Genomic DNA, 27,134 nt, shown 5'->3' on the forward strand with positions numbered 1-27,134 from the left:
TATTTTAGGCGTCTCCCAGTGTTTTCTTTTTCGAGGAAACCGGGTCCAAATGGCTCTTCGGGTGTTACGGGTCGCCGACCCCTGGTCTAGAAAATCTTTTCACAAAAATAATGAACAGAATCAGTGACAAAGGGCAGTCTTGATGTACACAAAATATTTGGGCGCGTCCCCCCTTGTGCGATGCCAGCTCTTCGATGTTGTTTTTTTTTTTTTTTTGCATCAAGCAGGCGATATGAAGTGCAGTAAACAAACCCTCAAGGGCCGACATGAAAACATTTTTAACAGGGATGACAAAAAAAAAAAGGCGAAGATAATGAGACAAAAGAAAGTCACCAGAAAGCCGGGACGAGGAAATATGACGAAGCGTATGAGAATGAGAACAACTTTATTTATCCCGAAGGAAATTGTTGTGCCAGAGTTTCAAGCAAAAACATAACAGTAATAGATAATAGTAGGAAGGAGGAAACAGCAATCAAGAAACAGGTAAAAACATTTCTCTTTCAGGTCTTTTTACTGCGCTGATGCCCCAGATCAGGTTGGCAGCAAGTTAGGCTATGCAGTGTGTGTGTGTGTGTGTGTGTGTGTGTACATTTGTGTGTCTCTGTCCATTAATAAAAAAAAAAAAAACACTCGTTAACCCAAGCTTACTGTTCTGTATATTTCCTGTGCATCGTGTATTTGCAAGTGTATTTGCAGTCCTCTATTGTAAGTCGCTTTGGATAAAAGCGTCTGCCAAATGCAATGTAATAAGAAATACAATGAAATATAAATTATCTTAACTGTTTTAAGGTCTTCACTGCAAAAATTTTGAAGATTCCCAGCGTAGAAGATGGCGCCGGACACCACCGAGTGGTAGAACATCTGCAGCACGGTCCTGCAGATGTTGAAAGATCTGAGCCTCCTGAGGAAGAACAGGCGGCTCTGACCCTTCTTGATTGGTGTTCAATGTCCAGTCCAGTTTATTGTCCAAGTGGACACCCAGGTATTTATAGGTGTCCACAATGTCCACTTCTGTACAATAATATTCTGTGCAATATTTCATTTCATAACAGCTACACTACAATTTTTCCTTTTATCATACTATTGTGCACTCCTTACCTCACTTGTTACTAAGACACTTATAGTTTTATCACTTGTTTACTAAGGTACTTTATAGTTTCACTGCTAAGACACTTTATAGTTTTTTTTTATTTCTAATTCTGCCTTTTTCTTTTTATTATTTATTACTGTTATATTTTCTGTAACTCTGGCACTACAATTTCCTTCAGGATTTATAAAGTTGATCTTATCTTATCTTACCCCTGATGGTGACCGGGTTCAGGTGGGTCCTTTGTTTCCTGAAATCCACCACCAGCTCCTTTGTCTTAGACCAGTGGTTCTTAACCTTGTTGGAGGTACTGAACCCCACCTGTTTTAAGCGCGCATTCACCGAACCCTTCTTTATTGGATCGAGGATCGTTTTGTTGATGGGTACAAAGAACAGGCAGAGTAGCCTTTTCATGGAATCTGGCTCCCTTCACCTTGAATTCAGCAAGCGCTATGTTCTTGTAGTTCCCATCTCCACGCAGCTGAAGGAAGCCTTCCCTTAGTTTTGCCGGTGCCGGACTAGAATTGCTCATCTTGTCTTTGCAAATCATGCCGTTAGGACGTCGATTCCGATCGCGTTCCGTCACACATGTGAATCCGTATTGTACGTGTTCTTCCGACCGCTTTCTTTTTTTTGCCCGACATAATCAGTATGAAGGGATTCAAATATTAAGAAAGAAATCACATGACGTACCATCACGACAGTCGCAAGTTACTACAACTGAGCGCGCCAAAATCCCCGCGGCACGGATAGGCCGAGCTATGTAGCGTGATCACCCGCGGCCAGTGATGTCATCACCCCTGAGACTGACGCGCCGAACCCCTGGGGTTCGATCGAACCCAGGTTAAGAACCACTGTCTTAGACACATTGGGCTGCAGGCGGTTCAGTCCACAACACTCCACAAACCCGTCCACAACACTCCTGTTACTCCTCCGTTGATGCAGCCCACGATGGCGGAGTCATCTGAGAACTTCTGCAGGTGGCAGGACTGCGAGGAGAACCTGAAGGTAGAGGTGTAGAGCGCAGCCGCAGGGAACCTTCAATCTTTGTAGTTACTGCTAACAGTTAAGACAATACGTATTTCATTATATTTCTTATTCTTCCTCCTTTCTACTATTATCTATTACAGATGCAGCGCAGATGCAGCGCTTGGCTTCAACCGTGACTACAGTGGGTGACGAGGAAACTTAACACTCAAAATCTATATTTCTTTCTTTTTTTTTTTTTTTAATGTTAATAGGAAGTAATTTTATGCGTTCGTAAAAAAAAAAAATTATAGACAAATGATATTTATAGTCGTGGCAGACAGTTGGGGGGCGCAAATTGTTTTCTTCTTGCCAGGGGGGGCATAACAGAAAATAATTAAGAAGCACTAAAACAACTGTCACCGGAAAACGAATAAACTTATCAGACGATTGGTCCGTATTTTAGGATTTGCTCCCCAAAACCCCTGCAGCCCCACAGGACTTCCCACGGGACAAGGTTGATTGAGAAAAAGAAAAGCTTCATTTGCTGTGTATTGGATTCAATGGTCTCTGCAATGTGGGGTCTCTTTTTCTATTAATTTTTATCAATTGATATTAACATTTGCAAAAGCGGAGCAATATACAACCCCGTTTTCAAAATACAAAAATTGGGGAAAAATTAAGCAATTTGTAAAATGTTAATAAAAACAGAATGTACAGACCGGTATTTTATCCCGAGTGGAAAATTAACAACATATCAGACAATGAATCTGAGATGTTTTACCACTTCATGGAAAATATTAGCTTATTTTTAATTGGATTTTAGCAACAAAAAAAGTTGGAACTGGACGACGTCTCCCAACAGGAAGTCGACGGTCATGCAATATAGGGAAAATTTGAATTAGCACACAAAAGGCATGATACTGGTTCGTTGCACCCCTGGACTGTCCTTTTCAGACGTCAATAGAAGAGCTGTGCCTGATGAAGATTTCATACAATGAGGTTCAGCCGAGGTGGTGGGGATTTTAGTAAATGGAACATTGTTTAAACATTGTTTAAAAATCGCTTTTTCAGCCGCCGTCGCCAATGCATGCAACGCTTGCAGCGTATTAATGTACATAATCTACTGTATAACAGCTGCTGGTCCATCAACATATCATTTGTCAATGTGTCTTGGTGGCTTAAACTTAGATAAGCATTTATCTGGACACAGGCATCGGGATGAAATTCGACCGCATTCTTTCAGAACGGATTTGGAAAATTTCAAATTAAGTCGGTAATTCAGATTTTATATCGGATCACTCTGCCATGTCACTTCATGCTTTAGGGTTGGCGTGGCGCAAGAGGAAGAGCAATCGTCTTCTTTCTGGAATTTAACGTCGGAAGAAAAACTGTGGTTAGTTTAATTACAATTTCTCAATTTCCCAGAAAGTACAATAACATTTAAGAATAAAAAACAGAGCAATATTACTATTGTGTTTTCTTCATTAGTATCATGGTTGGAGCCTCTTTATTTGGGTTTCCACTGCGACAGGTACTGGCAGTCATCCACCATTATGTTTGCAGTTATTTATATTACAACCATAAAAACCTATCTTTAACCTAAAAAAAAACAAAAAAAAAAACTGCAATATTTCATTTCGCTGTGCAATATTCAGAACTGTGCAATATTTCATTTCATAACAGCTACACTACAATTTTTCCTTTTATCATACTATTGTGCACTCCTTAACTCACTTGTTACTAAGACACTTGTAGTTTTATCACTTGTTTACTAAGACACTTTATAGTTTCACTGAGACACTTTATAGTTTATTTTTATTTCTAATTCTGCCTTTTTCTTTTTATTATTCATTACTGTTATTTTTTCAGTAACTCTGGCACAACAATTTCCTTCGGGATTAATAAAGTTGTTCTTATCTTATCTTATCTTATCTTATCTTATTATTGATTATATTAGTGAGTTACATTGCCGAGAAGCAAATGTCTAATATCAGGTTCTTAAATGTGTGTAATTTATCTGCCCATTACTGATATGAGATGGAATATACTTGCAGATGACGGGCTGTCTCTCAATAAACCTCACATAAGACAAATAACGATTAAAAACATCATTTTGACAACTTGGCTAGTCCTAAGTTTCATAGCAGTGACAAAGAAAAATTAGAGGTACAGCCAGAAGTCAGAGAGTCATTATTCAGCCTAACTTCACTCTAATTAATAAAAGAAAATGGAAAAAAAAAACATATCTTACGTGCAAATCTCATCTTTTGTCAGGGTTTACACCTGATCCCCATTGTAATCGGCGCCAGCTGCAGCAGATGCCGCTAATCAAGATCCCTATAAAGGGCAGCGGCACTCTCTGCCTGGCACTGGGGGATTGTGGTCCTCACAGACTACTGTGGAGCCTTGCCACGACCGGACCGCATTCCTTGCCAGCACTGGACCCCAGGTGTGATCTCTGTCCCTTCCCTCATCCCGGCCGGGCCCAGTCGGCCGGTGTGACCTCTGTCCCCTCCCGCAACCCGTCCAGTCTGCCACCCTGCCTGGGGCCCACCCCGTCTGCATCCCGTACTGTCCCGTCTGCATCCCGTACTGTCCCGTCTGCATCCCGTACTGTCCCGTCTGCATCCCGTACTGTCCCGTCTGCATCCCGTACTGTCCCGTCTGCATCCCGTACTGTCCCGTCTGCATCCCGTACTGTCCCGTCTGCATCCCTGTCCCATCTGCAACCGTCCTGGTGAGCCCCTGCGTCCGTCCCGTCTGCAACTCGTCCCGTCTGCAACTCGTCCCGTCTGCAACTCGTCCCGTCGAGCCCCTGCGTCCGTCCCGTCTGCATCCCGTCCCGTCTGCATCCCGTCCCGTCTGCATCCCGTCCCGTCTGCATCCCGTCCCGTCTGCATCCCGTCCCGTCTGCATCCCGTCCCGTCTGCATCCCGTCCCGTCTGCGTCCCTTCCGCAACCCGTCCCGTCTGCAACCATCCTGGTGAGCCCCTGCGTCCATCCCGTCTGCATCCCGTCCCGTCTGCATCCCGTCCCGTCTGCATCCCGTCCCGTCTGCATCCCGTCCCGTCTGCATCCCGTCCCGTCTGCATCCCGTCCCGTCTGCAACTCGTCCCGTCTGCAACCGTCCTGGTGAGCCCCTGCGTCCTTCCCGTCTGCATCCCGTCCCGTCTGCATCCCGTCCCGTCTGCATCCCGTCCCGTCTGCGTCCCGTCCCGTCTGCGTCCCGTCCCGTCTGCGTCCCGTCCCGTCTGCGTCCCGTCCCGTCTGCGTCCCGTCCCGTCTGCGACCATCCTGGTGAGCCCCTGCGTCCATCCCGTCTGCATCCCGTCCCGTCTGCATCCCGTCCCGTCTGCATCCCGTCCCGTCTGCAACTCGTCCCGTCTGCAACCGTCCTGGTGAGCCCCTGCGTCCTTCCCGTCTGCATCCCGTCCCGTCTGCATCCCGTCCCGTCTGCATCCCGTCCCGTCTGCGTCCCGTCTGCATCCCGTCCCGTCTGCAACTCGTCCCGGTGAGCCCCTGCGTCCCGTCTGCAACTCGTCCAGTCTGCATCCCGTCCCGTCTGCAACCGTCCTGGTGAGCCCCTGCGTCCGTCCCGTCTGCAACCGTCCTGGTGAGCCCCTGCGTCCGTCCCGTCTGCAACCGTCCTGGTGAACCCCTGCGTCCGTCCCGTCTGCAACCGTCCTGGTGAGCCCCTGCGTCCGTCCCGTCTGCAACCGTCCTGGTGAGCCCCTGCGTCCGTCCCGTCTGCAACCGTCCTGGTGAGCCCCTGCGTTGCCCGTCTGCAACCCGTCCCGTCTGCAACCGTCCTGGTGAGCCCCTGCGTTGCCCGTCTGCAACCCGTCCCGTCTGCAACCGTCCTGGTGAGCCCCTGCGTTGCCCGTCTGCAACCCGTCCCGTCTGCAACCGTCCTGGTGAGCCCCTGCGTTGCCCGTCTGCAACCCATCCCGTCTGCAACCGTCCTGGTGAGCCCCTGCGTTGCCCGTCTGCGTCCCGTCTGCAACCGTCCTGGTGAGCCCCTGCGTCCGTCCCGTCTGCAACCGTCCTGATGAGCCCCTGCGTCCGTCCCGTCTGCAACCCGTCCCGTCTGCAACCGTCCTGATGAGCCCCTGCGTCAGTCCCGTCTGCAACCCGTCCCGTCTGCAACCGTCCTGATGAGCCCCTGCGTCCGTCCCGTCTGCAACCGTCCTGGTGAGCCCCTGCGTCCGTCCCGTCTGCAACTCGTCCCGTCTGCAACTCGTCCCGTCTGCAACTCGTCCCGTCTGCAACTCGTCCCGTCTGCAACTCGTCCTGGTGAGCCCCTGCTTCCGTCCCGTCTGCAACCCGTCCCGTCTGCAACCGTCCTGGTGAGCCCCTGCGTTGCCCGTCTGCAACCCGTCCCGTCTGCAACCGTCCTGGTGAGCCCCTGCTTCCGTCCCGTCTGCAACCGTCCTGGTGAGCCCCTGCTTCCGTCCCGTCTGCAACCCGTCCCGTCTGCAACCGTCCTGGTGAGCCCCTGCGTCCGTCCCGTCTGCAACCCGTCCCGTCTGCAACCGTCCTGGTGAGCCCCTGCGTCCGTCCCGTCTGCAACCCGTCCCGTCTGCAACCGTCCTGGTGAGCCCCTGCTTCCGTCCCGTCTGCAACCCGTCCCATCTGCAACCATCCTGGTGAGCCCCTGCGTCAGTCCCGTCTGCATCCCGTCCTGGTGAGCCCCTGCGTCAGTCCCGTCTGCAACTCGTCCCGTCTGCAACCCGTCCCGTCTGCAACCGTCCTGGTGAGCCCCTGCGTCCGTCCCGTCTGCAACCGTCCTGGTGAGCCCCTGCGTCAGTCCCGTCTGCAACCCGTCCCGTCTGCAACCGTCCTGGTGAGCCCCTGCGTCAGTCCCGTCTGCAACTCGTCCCGTCTGCAACCCGTCCCGTCTGCAACCGTCCTGGTGAGCCCCTGCGTCCGTCCCGTCTGCAACCGTCCTGGTGAGCCCCTGCGTCCGTCCCGTCTGCAACCGTCCTGGTGAGCCCCTGCGTCCGTCCCGTCTGCAACCCGTCCCGTCTGCAACCGTCCTGATGAGCCCCTGCGTCCGTCCCTACTGCAACTCGTCCCGTCTGCAACTCGTCCCGTCTGCAACCGTCCTGGTGAGCCCCTGCGTCCGTCCCGTCTGCAACCGTCCTGGTGAGCCCCTGCCTCCGTCCCGTCTGCAACCCGTCCCGTCTGCAACCGTCCCGGTGAGCCCCTGCGTCCGTCCCGTCTGCAACCGTCCCGGTGAGCCCCTGCGTCAGTCCCGTCTACAACTCGTCCCGTCTGCAACCGTCCCGATGAGCCCCTGCGTTGCCCGTCTGCGTCCCGTCTGCAACCGTCCTGGTGAGCCCCTGCTTCCGTCCCGTCTGCAACCGTCCTGGTGAGCCCCTGCGTCAGTCCCGTCTGCATCCCGTCCCGTCTACAACTCGTCCCGTCTGCAACCCGTCCCGTCTGCAACCGTCCTGGTGAGCCCCTGCGTTGCCCGTCTGCAACCCGTCCCGTCTGCAACCGTCCTGGTGAGCCCCTGCGTTGCCCGTCTGCAACCCGTCCCGTCTGCAACCGTCCTGGTGAGCCCCTGCGTTGCCCGTCTGCAACCCGTCCCGTCTGCAACCGTCCTGGTGAGCCCCTGCGTTGCCCGTCTGCAACCCGTCCCGTCTGCAACCGTCCTGGTGAGCCCCTGCGTTGCCCGTCTGCAACCCGTCCCGTCTGCAACCGTCCTGGTGAGCCCCTGCGTCCGTCCCGTCTGCAACCGTCCTGATGAGCCCCTGCGTCAGTCCCGTCTGCAACCCGTCCCGTCTGCAACCGTCCTGATGAGCCCCTGCGTCCGTCCCGTCTGCAACCGTCCTGGTGAGCCCCTGCGTCCGTCCCGTCTGCAACTCGTCCCGTCTGCAACTCGTCCCGTCTGCAACTCGTCCCGTCTGCAACTCGTCCTGGTGAGCCCCTGCTTCCGTCCCGTCTGCAACCCGTCCCGTCTGCAACCGTCCTGGTGAGCCCCTGCGTTGCCCGTCTGCAACCCGTCCCATCTGCAACCGTCCTGGTGAGCCCCTGCTTCCGTCCCGTCTGCAACCGTCCTGGTGAGCCCCTGCTTCCGTCCCGTCTGCAACCGTCCTGGTGAGCCCCTGCTTCCGTCCCGTCTGCAACCCGTCCCGTCTGCAACCGTCCTGGTGAGCCCCTGCTTCCGTCCCGTCTGCAACCCGTCCCGTCTGCAACCGTCCTGGTGAGCCCCTGCGTCCGTCCCGTCTGCAACCCGTCCCGTCTGCAACCGTCCTGGTGAGCCCCTGCGTCCGTCCCGTCTGCAACCCGTCCCGTCTGCAACCGTCCTGGTGAGCCCCTGCGTTGCCCGTCTGCGTCCCGTCTGCAACCGTCCTGGTGAGCCCCTGCTTCCGTCCCGTCTGCAACCCGTCCCATCTGCAACCATCCTGGTGAGCCCCTGCGTCAGTCCCGTCTGCATCCCGTCCTGGTGAGCCCCTGCGTCAGTCCCGTCTGCAACTCGTCCCGTCTGCAACTCGTCCCGTCTGCAACCCGTCCCGTCTGCAACCGTCCTGGTGAGCCCCTGCGTCAGTCCCGTCTGCAACCCGTCCCGTCTGCAACCGTCCTGGTGAGCCCCTGCGTCAGTCCCGTCTGCAACTCGTCCCGTCTGCAACCCGTCCCGTCTGCAACCGTCCTGGTGAGCCCCTGCGTCCGTCCCGTCTGCAACCCGTCCCGTCTGCAACCGTCCTGATGAGCCCCTGCGTCCGTCCCTACTGCAACCCGTCCCGTCTGCAACCGTCCTGGTGAGCCCCTGCGTCAGTCCCGTCTGCAACTCGTCCCGTCTGCAACTCGTCCCGTCTGCAACCGTCCTGGTGAGCCCCTGCCTCCGTCCCGTCTGCAACCGTCCTGGTGAGCCCCTGCCTCCGTCCCGTCTGCAACCCGTCCCGTCTGCAACCGTCCTGGTGAGCCCCTGCCTCCGTCCCGTCTGCAACCCGTCCCGTCTGCAACCGTCCTGGTGAGCCCCTGCGTCAGTCCCGTCTGCAACTCGTCCCGTCTGCAACCCGTCCCGTCTGCAACCGTCCTGGTGAGCCCCTGCGTCCGTCCCGTCTGCAACCCGTCCCGTCTGCAACCGTCCTGATGAGCCCCTGCGTCCGTCCCTACTGCAACCCGTCCCGTCTGCAACCGTCCTGGTGAGCCCCTGCGTCAGTCCCGTCTGCAACTCGTCCCGTCTGCAACTCGTCCCGTCTGCAACCGTCCTGGTGAGCCCCTGCCTCCGTCCCGTCTGCAACCGTCCTGGTGAGCCCCTGCCTCCGTCCCGTCTGCAACCCGTCCCGTCTGCAACCGTCCTGGTGAGCCCCTGCGTCTGTCCCGTCTGCAACCCGCACTGATGAGGCCCAGCCTCTGCAGTTCCGTCTGCACACCCGTCCTGTCCGCAGCCCCGTCTGCAACCCATCCCGTTTGCAACTCACCCTGCCATGTCAATCCAAATAAAAGCGCTTTCAACCACCCATCCCTACTCTGAAGTTTGGTTCCCTGCTCGAGTCCGCCCTTGCGATTTGTGACATCCTTTTTTTTTTTTTTTTTTTTTTTTTTTTTGGCCGTTGCTGCTGGTGTCATACTTGGCCTCCAAAGAACTCCGCCATCCTGAGTATTTTTACAGGATTTTTCTGGTTGAAATAATCATCTCACTTAAGTCAGTGGAGAGAGTTCACGGTGGCTCAAGTTGCTTTTAAAGAATGAGAAAATTGCAGATTTTCCAAATGTCGGATGGTTCGGGCTCAAAAACAGGACTTCGTCTATCCGTATCCTCAGCCTGAATTGGACACTTGGGAAATGGGCTCTACTTGAACACCAATAGTACGTTACACATTTGTTCAAGAACAAATCCAGAAAAGCACAATAAGATTAAATACGAATAAAACGTTTCTTTTTTTTGTTTTGCGTTGCAGGCAATAATGGAATCTGTGGAAGATCAAACTGAAAACAAGAAGTTTGGTGGATCCCTTCTGGACCCCAAGGATCAGGAAACTTTCTACATGCTCAAGGATAATATGGTGAGTTTATGAGGAAGAATGGAATGCTAACATGATAACAAGAAATTGGAAAAATAATTTGAGGTATAATTAAAAAAATACACTTTTACGTACCATCCTGACTAAATCTGAATTTCAGTGTGTTTGTAGTTTTCAGAGTACAGTACTCATATCACAACCACTAGGGATATTGTGGTTCTGAAAGTTTTTTTCCCAAGAGGTTTGGGAAGTCTCGGGTTTTAAGAAATATTCAAAGACTGGTGTTGCAAAGTTTGGAAAGACAAGGAAAAGATGACAAAACTGTCCTGGTCAACTCCAAAGTTCAAACCCACTGTGGATTTCGAAACGGGAACTTGTACTTTGGACCGATTCTTCCGGTTGCTTCTCTCCACTTCAGTGCTCATCATCAAACAGACGTGGTCAGCTACAAAGCACAACAGGGGTATTTTTAAATATCAGTCATCTTCTTTTTGGGACAAAAATTACAACACAAAGTGTGATTCTGAAGACTGTTTGAAGACACAATTATCTGGATAGCATAGTTTCAAAAGTGAATTAATATGTGACATTTAACATGATTTCACCTGTGTCCTACTCTTATTCTTTTCCACTTGGATCGTACATTGATGGAAAGTGCTACAACGTAAGGCAAAGATAGAGGTAGCAAAAGGCAAAACAAAGGGCATACGATGACTTGTATGCTCTGTTGTAAGGAGGATGAGAATGATCTATACAGGTTGGCGAAACAGAGATAATGATGGAAAACAGGTCCGGGTGATTAAGGACAGAGGGAAATGTATTGACAGATGCTAGAAGAGTGATGGGAAGATGGAAAGAGTACTTTGAAGAGCTGGTGAATGTGGAAAATGAAAGAGGCAAGAGTAGAAGAGGTGACTATTGTAGACCACAAAGTAGCAGAGATTAGGAGAAGTGAAGTGCGGAAGGCATTGAAGAGTGGAAAGGCAGTGGGTCCTGATGGTGGTACCTGTGGAAGTGTCTAGGAGAGGCAACGCTGGAGTTTCTGACTAGATTATTTAGAGAGGGAGAAGATGCCAGAAGAATGGAGACAAAGTGTGATGGTGCCCATTTTTAAGTATAAGGAAGATGTGCAGAATTACGGCAACTGTAGAGGGATAAAGTTGATGAGCCATACAATGAAGTTACGGGAAAGAGTAGTGGAAATTAGACTCAGAGCAGAAGTCAGCATTTGTGAACAGCAGTATGGCTTCATGCCTAGGAGAGTACTTCTGATGCAGTATTTGCTTTTAGAATGCTAATAAATAAGTACAGAGAATGCCAGAGGAAGCTGCATTGCATTTTTGTAGACCTAAAAAAAAGCTTATGACAGGGTTCCAAGAGGGGAACTCTGGTATTGTATGAGGAAGTCTGGAGGGGCAGAGAAGTATGTTAGACTGGTGCAGTACATGTATGCTAGCTGTGAGACAGTGGTGCGGTGTGCTGTAGGGGTAACAGAGAAGTTAAAGCTGGAGGTGGGACTCCATCAGGGATCAACTCTGAGCCCCTTCTTGTTTGCAGTGGTGATGGACAGGCTGACAGATGAGGTTAGACAGGAATCTCCATGGACCGTGATGTTTTTCAGATGACATTGCGATCTGTAATGAGAGCAGACAACAGGTTGCGGAAAATCTAGAGAGGTGGAGGTATTACATTACATCACAGTCATTTGGCAGACACTTTTATCCAAAGCAACATACAAAAAGCTCTGGAAAGGAGAGGAATGAAAGTTAGTTGCAGCAAGACAGAGTATGTATGTGTGAATGGAGGAACTCAGGTGGAACGGTGAGGCTACAGGGAGTGGATATCAAGAAGTTGGAGGATTTCAGGTACTTGGGGTCAACAGACCAGAGCAACGTAGAGTATGGAAAAAAGGTTAAGAGATGAGTTCAAGCAGAAAAGTGTCTGGGGTACTATGCGATAGAAGACTATCAGCAAGAATGAAAGGAAAGGTGTACAAGACAGTGGTGAGACCAGCGATGCTGTATGGACTAGAAACAGTTCAAATGACGAAAAGACAGGAGGCAGAACTAGAGGTTGCAGAGATGAAGATGTTGAGGTTCTCTTTGGGAGTGACCAGGATGGAGAGGATCAGGAATGAGTATCAGAGGAACGGCACATGTTAGATGTTTTGGAAAGAAGGTCAGAGAAGCCAGACTGAGATGGTTGGGCCATGTACAGAGGAGGGATGGTGAATATATTGGTAGACGGATGCTGGAATTGGAGCTGCCAGTCAGGAGGTCTAGAGGAAGACCAAAGAGAAGATTTATGGACGTTGTGAGAGAGGATATGAAGTTAGTTGGTTTGAGAGAGGAGGATTCAGAGAATAGGGTTAGATGGAGCGGGTTGATTCGCTGTGGTGACCCCTGAAGGGAAAAGCCGAAAGGAGAAGAAGAAGAAGAAGAAGAAATAGTAGTAGTTGTTGTAGTAGTCATAAACCCTTACTTATTGTACTTCCAAGGTCACAATGGATCATTTATTAATCAGATGAAAGTTATAATGAATGTGAGCTTGATTTTTAACCAGAAATATGCAACATGCATTTAACTGTCTTCTCACATTTGGAGTTACAGTTACATATTATGGGATCAGTTTGAACGCCACTGGCTTTGGACCGGACCTGTACCTCATTTCCTGGAAAGCGTCTGACACTGACCCTGATAATTTATCCTTTATTAATTGATATATGTTAATCGATATGGCCGTTCTACATGGTCATTTTTTAAATTTTTTTTTTATTTGGATGGGCTGGTGGGGGATACTGGCATTTACAGTTTTTCATCACTAGCGACAACTGAACTGTATCCCACAGTTGTACGGTTAGTCTGAATCAGAGCTACATACAAAAATACATACAAGTGTTGAATTTAAAAAACATAATTGCGTGAAATTATGGACTTTCGACCTAAAAAAAAAAAAATGCGGGATGTGTTATACAGTGTTTCCACCCCAGTTACAGTATCATTCAGTCATTTTCTGCAAAGACAAGCGGATTAAACACGTTTTCGATGCTTTTCTACCCGTCTTCCTCAAGACACTTCAATTAATTCATCATTTGGCCAAGAATTTGCATGACCTTGAACTCTGGTACCATTTAGAATTAAGAGAAATGTGGTTATATTCATTAATTCCCCTTGTTTTCTTCATTCCTGAACGTCATTCGTGTCGCTATCTGATTGGATCATGATGGACTAGAAGTAACCATGTGTTTTTGGTAAGGGTTGTTGGGCATGCGGATGGTGAGAATCTAGAAAATCTGATTAAAAGAGAAGACAGAGGACGGGAAGGGAAGAGTTGCCCAGAAAGAAATAGCTTTTTAATAAAAACAGCTAAAAGAAGTGGTTGAACTTGAAGCGACTATAAGCATTGATGGGCCGAAGAAGCGCCAGAAGACGGTTCCATACGTGCTTATTTGCCCGGTTGGGCTGATTTAACCTTGTTTACACCAAACGTCTGCAGATTTGTACTTGATCATTGACCTGAGGAATGAGTTTGCCACAATCCAGTAAGAGCAGGTCAAAAAAACATCTCAGATATTCCTCCTGAGCAAAAGTGTCCCATGCTCTCTAGGTGAGGACAAGAAGAGCAGCATCTTTGAACTGCGTTGTTTTGATAATTCTCGCCGAAAGGAAAGCCCTTCTCAAAAGTGGGATGTATATTGACACAGATGGAGGGTAGCATTGTCAAACCCGTGACATAACGACATCCACATCAATCTTTAGTTTACTCCCACAGTCCGAAAAGCATGCAGTCGGTCGATCGGAAACCCTAAAATTGCCCAGAAAATGAGAAGGTGAATTGTTGCATGCCTCTATATTATGTGTCCCTAGAATTGACTGCCTCTTGCCCAGTGGCAGCTGAGGATAGGCTCCAGCACAGTCGTTACCCTAACAGCAGAATAGGTGGTATGGCTAATGACTGACTAAAAATGTAAACATGACTTTGGGGTAAATGAGGTGGTAGCCATACTGTACTAGTATAATTCAGTTATTCATTACCTAAACTGCTTATCCAACTGTCATTTGGCGAGAGGCGGGGATCCCTCTGGACCAGTCACCCGAGGAGACTGAAGAGAGCAGGCAGAAGTATTGCGAGATGTAGCACAAGGTGGAGGTAAAGGTGTCAAAGACCAGCCAAAGGCCGTTTGATGACTTGTATGCAATGTTGGAAAGGAAGGAGTGAGCAAAACAGGGAGATAGAGGTGGGAAGGGCGTGCATAGAGAGGGAAATGTATTGACAGATGCGATAAGAGTGACGGTAAGATGGAACGAATACTTTGAAGAGTTGATGAATGAGGAAAATGAAAGGGTAGAAGAGGTGACTACTATTGTGGACCCCAAAGTAGCAGAGATTGGGAAAGGTGAGGTGAAGAGAAGAGGGTATTGAAGAGGATGAGGAGTGGAAAGGCAGTTAGTCCTGGTGATATACCTGTGGAGGAGTGGAGGTGTCTAGGAGAGGCAGCAGTAGAGAGTGATAAGCTGCCTGTGGTCTAAGTGTAATGGTGCCCATTGTTAAGACTAAGGGAGATGTGCAGAACTGTGGTAGTTAGAGAAGAATTAAGTTGACGAGCCATACAATGAGGTGATGGGAAAGAGCAGTAAAAGTTAGACTGAGAGAAGTCAGCATTTGTGAGCAACAGTATGGTTTCATGCCTAGACAGAGTAGTACAGATGCAGTATTTTTCTCAATAATGCTGGAAGGGAAGCACAGAAAAGTTCAGAGGGAGCTGCTTATGCCTTTGTAGATCTAGAAAAAGCATGACAGCATGCGGAGAATGGTAATGTGGTTCTGTATGAGGAAGTTTGGAGCGTCAGAGAAGTATGTTAGACTGGTGCAGGACATGTATGACAACTGTGAGACAGCAATGAGGTGTGCTGTCGGTGTAACAGAGAAGTTCAAGAAAGCGGAGGTGGAACTACATTAGGGATCAGATCTGAGTCCCTTCTTGTTTGCGGTGGTGACAGACGGGCCGACCAATGAGGTTGAGCCAGAATCTCCATATACCGTGATTTTTGCAGATGACACTGTCGTCTGGAGTGAGAGTAGGGAGTAGGTGGAGGTATGCTCTGGACAATAGTAGAATGTGGACTCGCGTGGAATTGTGAGGCTACATGGAGTGGAGAAAGGGAAGTCGGACGATGAACACTAACACTAGAACACTAACGTAAAATAAGTAACTCCATCACTAACTTGGGTATATTTTACCCAATACAATATCCTGGATAAAATACAGGACTCATCAATTTTTAGATGGGCTGATTGGAGGAGGGAAACAAACATACCATTAATAACATCAGTGAGCAGCCTGAAGCTACCCAAGGACACATAAAACTCAATTGCAACGCAATGAAATTCACATGACAAGAATTGTGTGGGTGAAAATCACCCAACGTTAGTGTTCCAGGGTTAAGCATGTAGGGTCATCAGTCCAGAGTAGGGAAGAGTTTTGAGTTCTGGAATGCTGTTATATTGAAGTGCCACTCGGAGGCACCACAGGGACATGTAGGAGTGTGCAGAAAGAGAGAAGAAGAAGCTGTTGCAATGTTGTGTACGGGCTGCTGAGCATGTACAGAGTAAAAGTTCACAAGTTGCAGGGTTTGTCCTTACGGACAAAAGTTGGAGAATGGATGGAGAAAGTGTCACAGGTAATGGACGATAAAAGAGTATCGGCCAGAACGAAAGGAAAGGGGTATGGTTTAGAGACAGTGGCGCCGAGGAAGAGACACGAAGCAGAGTTGGAGTCGGCAGAGATGAAGATGTCGAGGTTCTCTTTGGGAGTGCCCAAGATGGATAGGGTATGAGTCCATCAGAGGAACAGCACATGTTAGATGTTTCGCCCAGAGATGCCAGATTGAGTATTTTTGGTCATGTTTAGAGGACAGATAGGTAATATATTAGCAGAAGGATGTTGAGGTTGGAACTACCAGGCAGGAGGACTGAAGGAAGACTGAAGAAAACATTCATGGAGGGAGTTCAAGAAGACATGAGGCTAGTTGGTGTGAGAGAAGAGGATGCAGAGAATAATATTATATAGAGAAAAATGATTCGCCATGGTGATCTCTGAAGGGAAAAGCTGAAAAAAAAAGAAGATATTGGTCAGATAACTTTGGGTTGATCCATGAACTGTTTTTCTTTTTTGAAAAAAGAGGCATTACACAAAGAAAGCAGGTAAACATCATCACATATTTTAAGTTAACATCGAGCTCTTGTTTGAGATTTGCTATTTCAAAAATGAATTTGTGTTGCAACCAGTCATTGTCAGTGTCTCTAATCGTGCAAAGCAGGGTTCCAACCTTTAAATTTAGCTCCATATATGGGCACCTTGTCAAAAAGTTCACCTTTCCTGCCTCGTTTATTAACTGTAAAGGTTTAATCAGGTAATTTTCACAAAACCGGCATTGATCCCACATTCACATCATAACCAACCCGTGACATTTACAACTTTTGTGTCTAAAAAGACACATATAGCATATCTGTTTTGTTTTTGTGTTCTAAATTTCACAGTTAATTCTTTAAAGCTGTCACCTTAACAGTGAACTGAGTAAATTACAGCATTTTCATCAAAATAAATCGAATTGTGTCACATTTTTTTTTTTCAACCCCAAGGTCATTTCGTGGGTTTTCCTTTTGTTGCCGCAAAAGAAAAGCGAGGAACATCTCGGGGGTGGCGGCCTGTGGGCAGGAGGGGGTCGGCACTCCAACACCTCTTCTTCTTCTTCTCTCTCGCTGCAAACGCTGCCATACGTTAACCAAAAAAAGCTGCACTTTGCAGGAAAAAATTGGAAAGCGCTGAATCGAATCATCGGAAATACCGGATGTTCACTTTTCACGTGATTTTTTTTCTTTTCAGACGCTTTCTTTTGTCTCTCACGGTCGCTTTGGAGATAAATAATGTAAGTACCGAACTTTTTATTGGGTCAATTCAGCTGGTAAATACAATTTTCATGTACTATTTGAATATGTTAGCATGTGTTTAAGATAAGAACAACTTTATTAATCCCGAAGGAAATTGCTGTGCCAGAGTTACAGAAAATATAACAGTAATAAATAATAAAAAGAAAAAGGCAGAATTGGAAATAAAAATAAACTGTAAACTACAAAGTGTCTCAGTGAAACTATAAAGTGTCTATATATACTTTTCACTATTTACTGTTGGGAATTTAATGCACTGGATACTGCTGTATAGTGGAATCGATGTGGACACCCTTAATCAATACAATATCTTTAAAATAATCATAAAATTATAAAGTGATATATTCCCAAAGGGTCTTTGAAAGCTTTGTAACACAAAGTTAACAATCACCACTGCACCATGTTAAATAAAATCAACAGTATTATAAAAGACAAAAATAATAATTCCACGTTGATCGTTGCGTGAAAATGTTATTTTTAAGGTTCTCGAGATTCGAGGGTTATTCTCTAATAACGTGGAACATTTAATCTGCTACGGCAGGATCTGCAACAGGGTCATGAGTTGGGCCAAAAGTTCACTCCGTTGTCAGGGATGCTTACTCTTGGTTTCCATGGCGATGAGCAAACAGCAAATCTGATACCTTAAATGGGAATATGAATTGTTGCTGCACAAAAAGGAAGAGGAAGTTATAAATTGACGTGAAACCAAGTGTGAAGGTGAAGTGCCAGTAGGCCCTAATTTATCCAACGTACATTTTTATACACATCTTTTAAAATCCGATGCCAATTCCAAACCGGACTATTTCATGCTGGTATTATAGTCTTCATTTTTGATTTAATTTTTTTAATTTTTAATTTGATCACCGATGTTTAGCTGCTGCTTTATGGAAGCGGAATTTAGTTATCAGCCACCAGAAATATAGAGAAACTCACTCCAGGTGCATTCGAGTGCCCAGAACGCATAAATTCTGCACATTAATATATAAAATATATGCACTGATACTTGGACGACTTGTATTTCTGATGAGTGACTTTACTGTCTCCATCTGTTTGAGGCGGATTCTCAAATAACAATGAATTTTTCCTTATATTTTGTCATTTTTATTTCATAAAAAAAAAAAAGATAATTAGAAAATAAGATTTTCCCTTCTTCCTCAGGACAAATAGAATTTTCAAATATTGGAACAAAAAAAAAATCAGTTATTTTGTTATAATTTTTTTTTTTTTACTTATATTGCAATAGCTGAGATGACCATTAATAAAACATAAATAGAGGGCTGGGGTTGTAATGTGAAGTCTACTAAGACACTTTATAGTTTATAGTTTATTCTTATTTCTAATTCTGCCTTTTTCTTATTTATTACTGTTATATTTTCTGTAACTCTGGCACAACAATTTCCTTCGGGATGAATAAAGTTGTTCTTATCTTATCTTAAGTCCCAAAGTGTTGACTCTACCGCCATCATCAGGCCAGAATATTAACTTGCATGGACTAAAACCAACCAATCCAACAATTCAGGAAGAGCGGTGAAGAAATAATAATCATATTCATATGTTAGAATTACATTATTGTTAGATAAATGACAATAAAATTTAAAATTTGCAATTGAAAAGTATATTTAGTACATACGTCTTCTCTTCTGGTCCATGTCACCGAAGACCAAACGGCACCGCAAAAGAAATATTAAAACAGGACAAAAACCGCAAACCCTTCTTCATGTCAGCTGAGGACGCCTAAATATATCTTCAATGTCCTTATAATAAATGCAAAAAAGGTGACTAATTAATAAATACTAGTTAGGTGGGATTAATAGAGCCGTTTCATATTTGACAAATCACTGCGAGATGCTTTTTCAGTATGAATTACAAACACTGAACACCTATTTAGTGAGATGTTTTCGGCGTTTTATTGTGTGTGTGTGTGTGTGTGTGTGTATAAAACAAATCCTGTAGCCCTACTGTTTGTTCTTAAATGGAAATCCAGATGCTTCTGAGGTGCTGATATTTATGGACGAGAACAGCGGAGGGAAAGAAACTGCAATATAAACAGGAGTTCGGGAAAACAGCAACCCAATTGTTTTGCTTACACTCTCGGATGCAAAGGCTGCTTCCCCCCCCTCTTTTCCCAAATATCACATACCATTCCATTTAAAGTGATGGCAGCGGTGATGAAACTGCGAGAGCTGCGCTTCACATCCTATTGGGGATAGGAATTATTTTGGACTTTTATTTGGTATCAGGGAAAAAAAACAAGGGAACTCATGACATCATTTAAAAACCTGCTTTTGGAAAAGCTTTTGGAAAATGTGCAAAATGATGCTCTTCTTTTGAATTTAGATACTACGGTGATTCAAAATATCATTGCAATAAAGTTGTTTTTATTTTTTACCCTTTTTATTTCTGTCTTCATTGAGGTATCGTTGGTGACCCCGTGGACGTTTTTAGAAGATGGAACCGGAAAATGCGGAAAAATCGGACGCCTGGTCGGGTTCGGACGGATCCTCGGAGTCTTACGACGATTTCCCAAATTCTAAACACGCGTCCCCGGAGCATTTCGAACCGGCATGTGGGCGCGAACCGAGCGCCGGCGAAGAGGAGGGCTCATACCGAGAAGATGAATCGGGGAAATCGACAACAGATTCTGACGTTTTGACAGCACCGCCCGAATCCCTCGTCGGTCAAATACCGCGACCGCGCTCTCGGTCGTCTTCGTCGTCGTCTCTCGGACGCGCCGCCGACATGACCCTGGCCTTGACCCTGACCGCAGGAAAGCCCCGGGGAGTCGGCGATAGGCGGACGCCAGGCGTCGGCAACGGGAGGGTCGGATCTTCCAAGGAAGGAGGGAGCAGTGAAGCGCCTCCTGCTCGTGTCTTCTTTGGAATTTCAGATGAGGGTGCTGAGCAGGCAGAGAGGTGGAACTCTGAGTCTGACACAGATCTGTGCAGACGGGACGGGCACGGGACGAGGTGCGCACGTAAGTAACCAGATTTCCCGCTTAATATTAAATTCGGGGTGTGGGGGGGAAAAAAAAGAGGCTTAAAGTGGGGATTGTTGTGCATTTTTTTTTTTCGACGAAAAAAAAAAAAGTATAGGTTCTTTCTGTGTTTTTGTTGTACGAGACTCGAAGCGACTTAGGCGGCGGTAATTCCGAAAACAAGTTAAAAGAAAGCGGCCGATTTGGCGATTTTCGGGACGCCGGTTCTGCTTGAAGTCGATGCGCGGTGAGATTTCCCATGGATTTATTCGTCAGTGCTGGGTAAGAATAAAATACGGCCATATGATGAGGCAGGCAGAAACATATTTGACGGACACGAGCATGTGTCTGCCCGGCCCTGTCACCCGATCTCGCCTCCAATCGTAACGTGGTCATGGAAAGTGAGCTGCCCACTTTTCTTGCCACACGGAGCTCTCTGAGTTAGCTGTAAGTAAATATGATGCTTTTATTAGTGTCGCTCGCTTCGGCCAGTAAAGGTCTCTGCGGCTTGATATTATTGTACCTAATAATGAAATAACGGTATATGTTATGAGGCGGGTGAAATTAAAAAGAGAAACCTGGCTTTTACTCGAAGCGGCATTTCCTTAAGAGTCCCTCCGTTGACGGATATTCAATGTGAAGTACTTTTCGGTGCATTTGTACTTATTCCGTGCTTTTTTTTTCCCCTTTCTTTCTTACGCCACCCGACGCCACCCCTCCATCTCAGGGCTCAGTCACAAGGAGAGCCAATCAGAAAGACGCGTCAAGGAGACCAAGTCCAAATGTAAGCGAATCGCTCGCCTTCTAACCGATGCGCCGAACCCCCGAAATAAGGGAGCGTTGCTCTTTAAAAAACGCCGACAAAGGGTCGAGAAGTACACGCTCGTAAGCTACGGAACCGGCGATTCGAACCTTGACAGCGAAGACCAATTTGAAGAGGAAGCCGAGGAAGTCCGAGCGGCCGGGTACGACTTTGTAACGAGCGATTCCGAGCTCGAGGAGGAATATTCCGTTTATCGCCGGCAGAGTCGTTTGTATTGGGAAAGTGTCGGAGAAATGGACGCCTTGCCAGACACGAAAGGGAAGGGAGTTTTGATGTTCGCCCAGCGTCGCAAGCGTATGGATGAAATTACGGCGCAGCACGAAGAACTCGCAGGTAAAGGGTCGCCCGTGGAAACCGAACGCAGGGAAACACCCGGAACATACAACTCTAATGAAACGTACACGCATACCGATCAAGCGAACTATTTGGACGCGAATATTCAACAAGCATACCTCCCATCTGATGCGCCCAGACCCTTTGTGCCAAACAGAACTGCCAAGCCCTTTCTTAGATTTCAAGTCCGCGCAGTCGCACCTCCCGTGCCTGGCGGTAGCCCAGCGACAAAGAAGCCCGAAACGAGATTCAAAGTTCCCGTTCCCATTAACACGAACCCGCAGGTGTGGTCCCCGACCGGAGACATTATTGCCTCAAGAGATGAACGGATTTCGGTGCCGGCAATCAAGACCGGTATCCTACCGGAGCCCAAACGGAAAGGCGGCAATAAGGAAAAACCCCCAACCAAGCATGAATCGGAGCGCCTTATGAAAAAAGGGGACAGGAGATCCTATATTGAACCAGAGGAGGACTGTTTTAGTCTCGGCGCCGAAGCTTGCAACTTCATGCAACCGAGACCAATAAAGCTTAAGAATCCCCCTCCGGTTGCCCCGAAGCCTGCGTTTAACCCAATGACCCCCCCTTGGATGAGAGGTCCGTCCGGCGAGCCAATTCTTCCACCGAGAAGTCCGGTTTCTCAGCCCCCGCTCGGTCCTGCGAGGCCTCACGATCAACACGAACGGATGGCGAACCGCTGGGCGCCAGATCAAGCTCAGGCTCCACGTCAAACAGTCGCCGGTGACTGGGCCCCTCTCGGCACTACCGCTGAACCGCATCTTCAACCGGCTCCAAATAGCTGGAGTCAACCGTTGCCGCGATCCCCCGTGAGTATGCAGGCTCGAAGTCCTTCTTACAGCCCGACCCGCCCGCCGTCGTCCTCCAGAAACATATCGGACAGTGGACCAAATTCATTTGCCTCTTGTCCACCCCAAGCAGGCTTGTCAGATATCCATGCGTCAAAAGCACTTCAGGTCTCGCAGAAGGTGCGAGTCCCCAACAGAGGCGTTAGTCAGGGTGCTGAAAGCCAAACTATAACGGGAAAGGGTGCGGAGTTGCTTGCCAAAAGACAGTCCGGAATGGAGAAGTTGGATGTCGGCCGCGAACCCGCGAGACCCCCTAAAACGAGAGTCCCCTCCCCCACCTCGTCCTTACCCATCTCATGGAGATATTCATCCAATGTCCGTGCTCCACCTCCCGTAGCATACAATCCCCTCCTTTCACCGTTCTACCCTGTATCCGCAGGAAAACAAGCCCCTTCTTCCTCTATCCAAAAATCCAAGACCAAACCTAAAGCGCCCCCGAAGCACCTCAGCCCGTTAGACATCATGAAACACCAGCCTTACAAGTTGGACTCGTCATTGTTCAGTTATGACGCTGCTACGGAGGTCAAAAATCCCAGCGCCAAACAAACCCTGCCTTCAAAGTTTGAGGTGATGAAGAACATTAAACAACAATTTGGCCCATCCCCTTACGAAGTAGCTGAAATTGATTTTAATAGAAAGCCCGAAGCGCCGGCTAGGTCTTCCGGGTCGGTAAGTTCACAAACTTCTTCTGTCCGGCAAAACACCAGACCCGCCGAGTCCCTGGCGGTTGACAAGCACTGGGATGAAAAGCATACCGTCAAACCGGCTTCCCATCAAACGGGCAGCAAGCAAGCGCCGGGGATTCGACCCGGCAGCACGTCCTCCCAGCGGTCATCTACCGATGACAGCATAGCTTCGGCTTTTTCCCCCGCGTCGCTCATCGCCCGAGGCGTACGTCAAATGGCCCCCCGGCCAAAATTTTCCGCTAAAAAGTCCGTCGTTAGCACCAAACAGTGGAGGCCTATCGCTATTTTAAATTAGCTCGGATGCCGTAAATGGCGTTATCGCAGGGGAGTCGACATATACTGTATTTTAACATGAAAGCTGCATCCGGAATAATTTAATCGATGTAGAGCATGCAGCTGTAAAGATTGATTTAGGCGTCGACGCCACAGAAACTACTGAAGGCAGTTGAATGTAAAGGAAATGACTATCAGTGAGATATAAACTTCAAAAAAAAAAAAAAAAAAAAAAAAGTTGAAAACATCAGACTAAGGAAGTGCTTAAACATGTGCAATAATGTAGAAAGAGATCTCAGTTTGGCCGACAATCTGCAATTTTAGTCGTTTTAGTGATATTATTTAAAGCTATACTTGTATATTTATACGTATCGGACGTCATCTCGAAAATGAAAACATGTATGTATGAAAATTCACGCATATAAACCGCTTCATTACGTCATCTGGGATAAGAATAAGTCAATATTTAGCGAGCATACCGAAGCATTTAGTGTTTTTCGCTTCTTTCATGGATACAAACGAATCTGAAATTCCTTCAGTCTCATTCCAGACTTTAACATCACAACAACCAAAAAAAAAAAAAAAAAGTGTTCACGCTAGTTGTGATCAATTAACCCTGACTACTTTAAATGGTTTTACTTTATGTCGATATTTTTCTAGAGATTTGAGTTAGTGATTTATACGAATTCACCGATTAGCGTTAGCGTTAGCGACGCAGTGAGACGACGGTCTTGTTTGTCTCTTTGTATGTTTCTCTTTAACATATCACTATTTATTGCACATTTTGTTTTCAGCACAGCCATTAAATTTCTCTTTCCCCCTCTTGTCTATCTTTTCTGAGAGTTTCACTTTTTCCTTTTTTGCTGAATGTCTGTTTCCACCCTTTTGCATCCATCTTGAACGCACTTTCACCCAATATGTCATCAACGAGTCCATCTTTTCAAATTCGCATCTTTTATCATTTTAAGATGTTAAACCGTTGAGGGTTAGTTTTGTGACTAAAATCACGTTTGTCTACGTTCCGCTTCTAGATGAAAATGTGACGGATAAAAAGGTTTTAAAAGGCCGTAAACACGCTATGCTCTCTTTAGCGAAATGCTAATGTTGATTCTGCTGCGCAATTAAATCCATATAACAGTTAATCATATTTTATCACAATGCACTATGGATTTTATTTCCTAACATTAAAAAGATGTTTGATTTTATTTTTTCCAGAGAATCATCGCTTGCAAGAACTGACTGAGCAATTTTACACAAATATTTTAAACCGCATTTTGTGCCGGTATAACGACACACAACTTGGTTATTCTTTCTCTGATAATCTTTATAACTTACCGAGATTATGTTGTCGAAGTGGCAACACGTAAAATGAAGACATTTGTATTCAATAAACTCAAACCATATTGAAATATCTATAAAAAAAAGCAGATACCCGACAGTGTTTTAAACTATTACAACACAATTTAGAGAATTTTGTGACATCATCAGCTGTTATGTAAACACTAATAGATCTTAAAATAAAATTAGAAAACAGGTGGATAAGCTAGTTGTACCTGCTTGAGTCAAAAGAAACCTTTACCATTATTCATTTGACGTGTTTTTTTTTTTCTAAAATCAAAACCAACAAACCACCTCGCAAATTTGGAGCAACTGTTAAAATGATTTTCTTTATTTTTTTTTATATTTTTTTTACATACATTAAAAAAGGAAGTGTGAAAAATACCATTATCATTTTAACATATCTTACACATATGACCTTTCATGTATCAACAAAAAGGTAGGCTCTGAAATCTTACTATTTTTCAATGTGGAAAAAATATAAAATAAGAATTTATCCGACGATTATCGGCTTGTTTTAGCCTCTGCGGAGCCAGACAGTGAAAACTACCATTATCATTTGAGCTGCTTTGCAAATATGACCTTTCATGTATCAACAAAAAGGTAGGCACTGAAATCTTACAATTTTTTTATGTGGAAAAAAATATAAAATAAGAATTTATCCGACGATTATCGGCTTGTTTTGGCCTCTGTGGAGCCAGACGGTGATAAATACCATTATAATCTTAACATATCTTACACAGTTAGTGAGCTGTTTTGCAAATATGACCTTTCAGAGAATCAACAACAAGATAGGCTCTTAAAACTAACTATTTTTTAATGTGGAAAAAATGTAAAATAAGAATTTATCTGACGATTATCGGCTTGTTTTAGCCTCTGCGGAGCCAGACGGTGAAAACTACCACTATCATTTGAGCTGCTTTGCAAATATGACCTTTCATGAATCAACAAAAAGGTAGGCACTGAAATCTTACTATTTTTTAATGTGGAAAAAAATATAAAATAAGAATTTATCCGACGATTATCGGCTTGTTTTAGCCTCTGTGGAGCCAGACGGTGAAAACTACCACTATCATTTTAACATATCTTACACATATGACCTTTCATGTATCAACAAAAAGGTAGGCTCTGAAATCTTACTATTTTTCAATGTGGAAAAAATGTAAAATAAGAATTTATCTGACGATTATCGGCTTGTTTTAGCCTCTGCGGAGCCAGACGGTGGCAGCAAAGGCTACGCCAACCGATGCTTTTGTTTTCCCTCAGGGACACGGGAGAAGCCGCTCCTTAAGTTTGCCTCGACGTCTGAATTCCGTGTCGTCTCCCGGACCGTTTCCACGTTTCCAAGGGTCGACCCGCAAGCCGCCGACGCCCTGGGAGGCGGCGGCTCGAAGCCCCATCGGCTCGGTGGACGAGGCCTTCGTATTTCCGAAGTCGGTGGTGTCCAATTTGAAAGCGGCCGAGCGTTGCAGATCTCTGCCGGAACCGCCCGACGAGTGGAAGCGAAGGGTTTCTCTCGATTCCGCGCCCGTCGGTAAAACGTTTTACCACGCCGTCCCTGTTTTTCAGCCGTCGCCTTTTAGCAGGACGTTGTCGTCGCAGGAGAAACCCAACTTCTACGGGCCGCCTTTCAAACCCGCCCGGCCGCTGACACCTCCTGGTTGGACCAGAGGTTGGTCATATTCCTCAAAGTACGACCACCTTTACAGGCCGGTGTAGAGAAGATAAGACGTTTGAGAACTTCGCAAAAGCCGATTTCTTAAAAATCCTGTTTGGAAAAGCGGTCATTTACCCCAAAAAAGGGTCAAAGACACTTGTTGAACCAGGTTTTCCTGGGAAATCGCATGAAAGGTTTGCAGCACTTGTTGTTACTTGGTTTGTGAAAAGCACAACACGGTTGAGCTGCCACTGATTTATAAATGTGTAATAACGCCTCCTGGGCGTTAACTTGAGATTTTTTTTCCAAACCGTGATGTGTCGTAAGGAGGCGACGTGTACGTTTAAAAGGAGGATTCAGATGAAATCGAACAAAGCAGCGTATGAGTTGAGTTGTCTGCAGATGGATATGGAAACTGTCGTGTGTGCGCTTGTCGAAAAGACGATTTTTTTAATTTATTTTTTATTTTTTGTCGCAAAATTGGGTAACTAAATATTCTACGTGTGACTTTTCACTCACCCGTATTTAATTCCGACACGCACCGTGACTTTGCGAGCACTTTTTCGGCCTTGCCTTTTACAAATTAATTGAAACACGGATATCTTTCTTGATTTTTTTTTATCCATCCAGTAATTATCCATCTCACCGCTGCATCGGCCAATGAATATTCTAATTCATTCAAAAATTGTGTAAAAGCTCACTTGTGCTGTTAGTGATTTTTGGTTTCATGACGCCGGTCACACTTATTGCTTTATTTCTTACATTGATATAAAAACCTTCACCGTTGAGATTAAAAACATGAAAATGACTCTAAATGGATTTCTCTAGCTTTATTTCTATGCTTAGGCCGCATTCAAGCATGAATTACGTATTAAATGTATTAAAATTCTTGGTTTTGTTGGAGATCAAGAACAAGTTAATTTCGATTAAAAACTTAATCGAAATGGATTAAGAACAAGTTAATTTCGATGAACTGTTCCTAATCAATTACATTGCTATAAAAACCTTCACCATTGAGATTAAAAACATGAAAATGACTCTAAATGGATTTCTCTAGCTTTATTTCTATGCTTAGGCCGCATTTAAGCATGAATTATGTATTACATGTATTAAAATTCTTGGTTTTGTTGGAGCTCGAGAACAAGTTAATTTCGATTAAAAACGTAATCGAAATTGATTAAGAACAAGTTAATCGAAATTAACTTTAACT

General features: G+C 46.3%; 1 protein-coding gene and 1 long non-coding RNA gene across 2 annotated transcripts; both read left to right on the forward strand.

Moving 5' to 3' along the window:
- The first annotated feature begins 15,626 nt into the window (after window positions 1–15,626).
- On the forward strand, window positions 15,627–19,413 carry LOC147228159 (uncharacterized). Its single transcript, XR_015106880.1, has 3 exons — window positions 15,627–15,710; window positions 16,916–16,958; window positions 19,392–19,413. It is a non-coding gene; the product is annotated as an uncharacterized LOC147228159 (long non-coding RNA).
- Window positions 19,414–19,701: 288 nt separating this feature from the next.
- On the forward strand, window positions 19,702–23,755 carry LOC147228160 (synaptopodin-2-like). The gene is made up of 2 exons (XM_086156402.1): window positions 19,702–19,951; window positions 20,679–23,755. The coding sequence occupies exons 1-2, from the start codon at window positions 19,717–19,719 to the stop codon at window positions 22,949–22,951; spliced, it is 2,508 nt and encodes an 835-aa protein (XP_086012528.1). The 5' UTR covers window positions 19,702–19,716; the 3' UTR covers window positions 22,952–23,755.
- Window positions 23,756–27,134: the final 3,379 nt, after the last annotated feature.

This window comes from Fistularia commersonii, chromosome 12 (genome assembly GCF_037954325.1).
Source record: "Fistularia commersonii isolate RoL2024-O1a breed Wild chromosome 12, RoL_Fcom_v1.0, whole genome shotgun sequence".
NCBI lineage: Eukaryota > Metazoa > Chordata > Actinopteri > Syngnathiformes > Fistulariidae > Fistularia > Fistularia commersonii.

Bases quoted from the DNA above. Each gene is read 5' to 3' on its own strand.
- LOC147228160 (XM_086156402.1), top strand. From the start codon at position 19,717: ATGACCCTGGCCTTGACCCTGACCGCAGGAAAGCCCCGGGGAGTCGGC. The intron at 19,952-20,678 runs GTAAGTAACCAG...CCTCCATCTCAG, and splicing joins GCACGGGACGAGGTGCGCAC to GGCTCAGTCACAAGGAGAGC.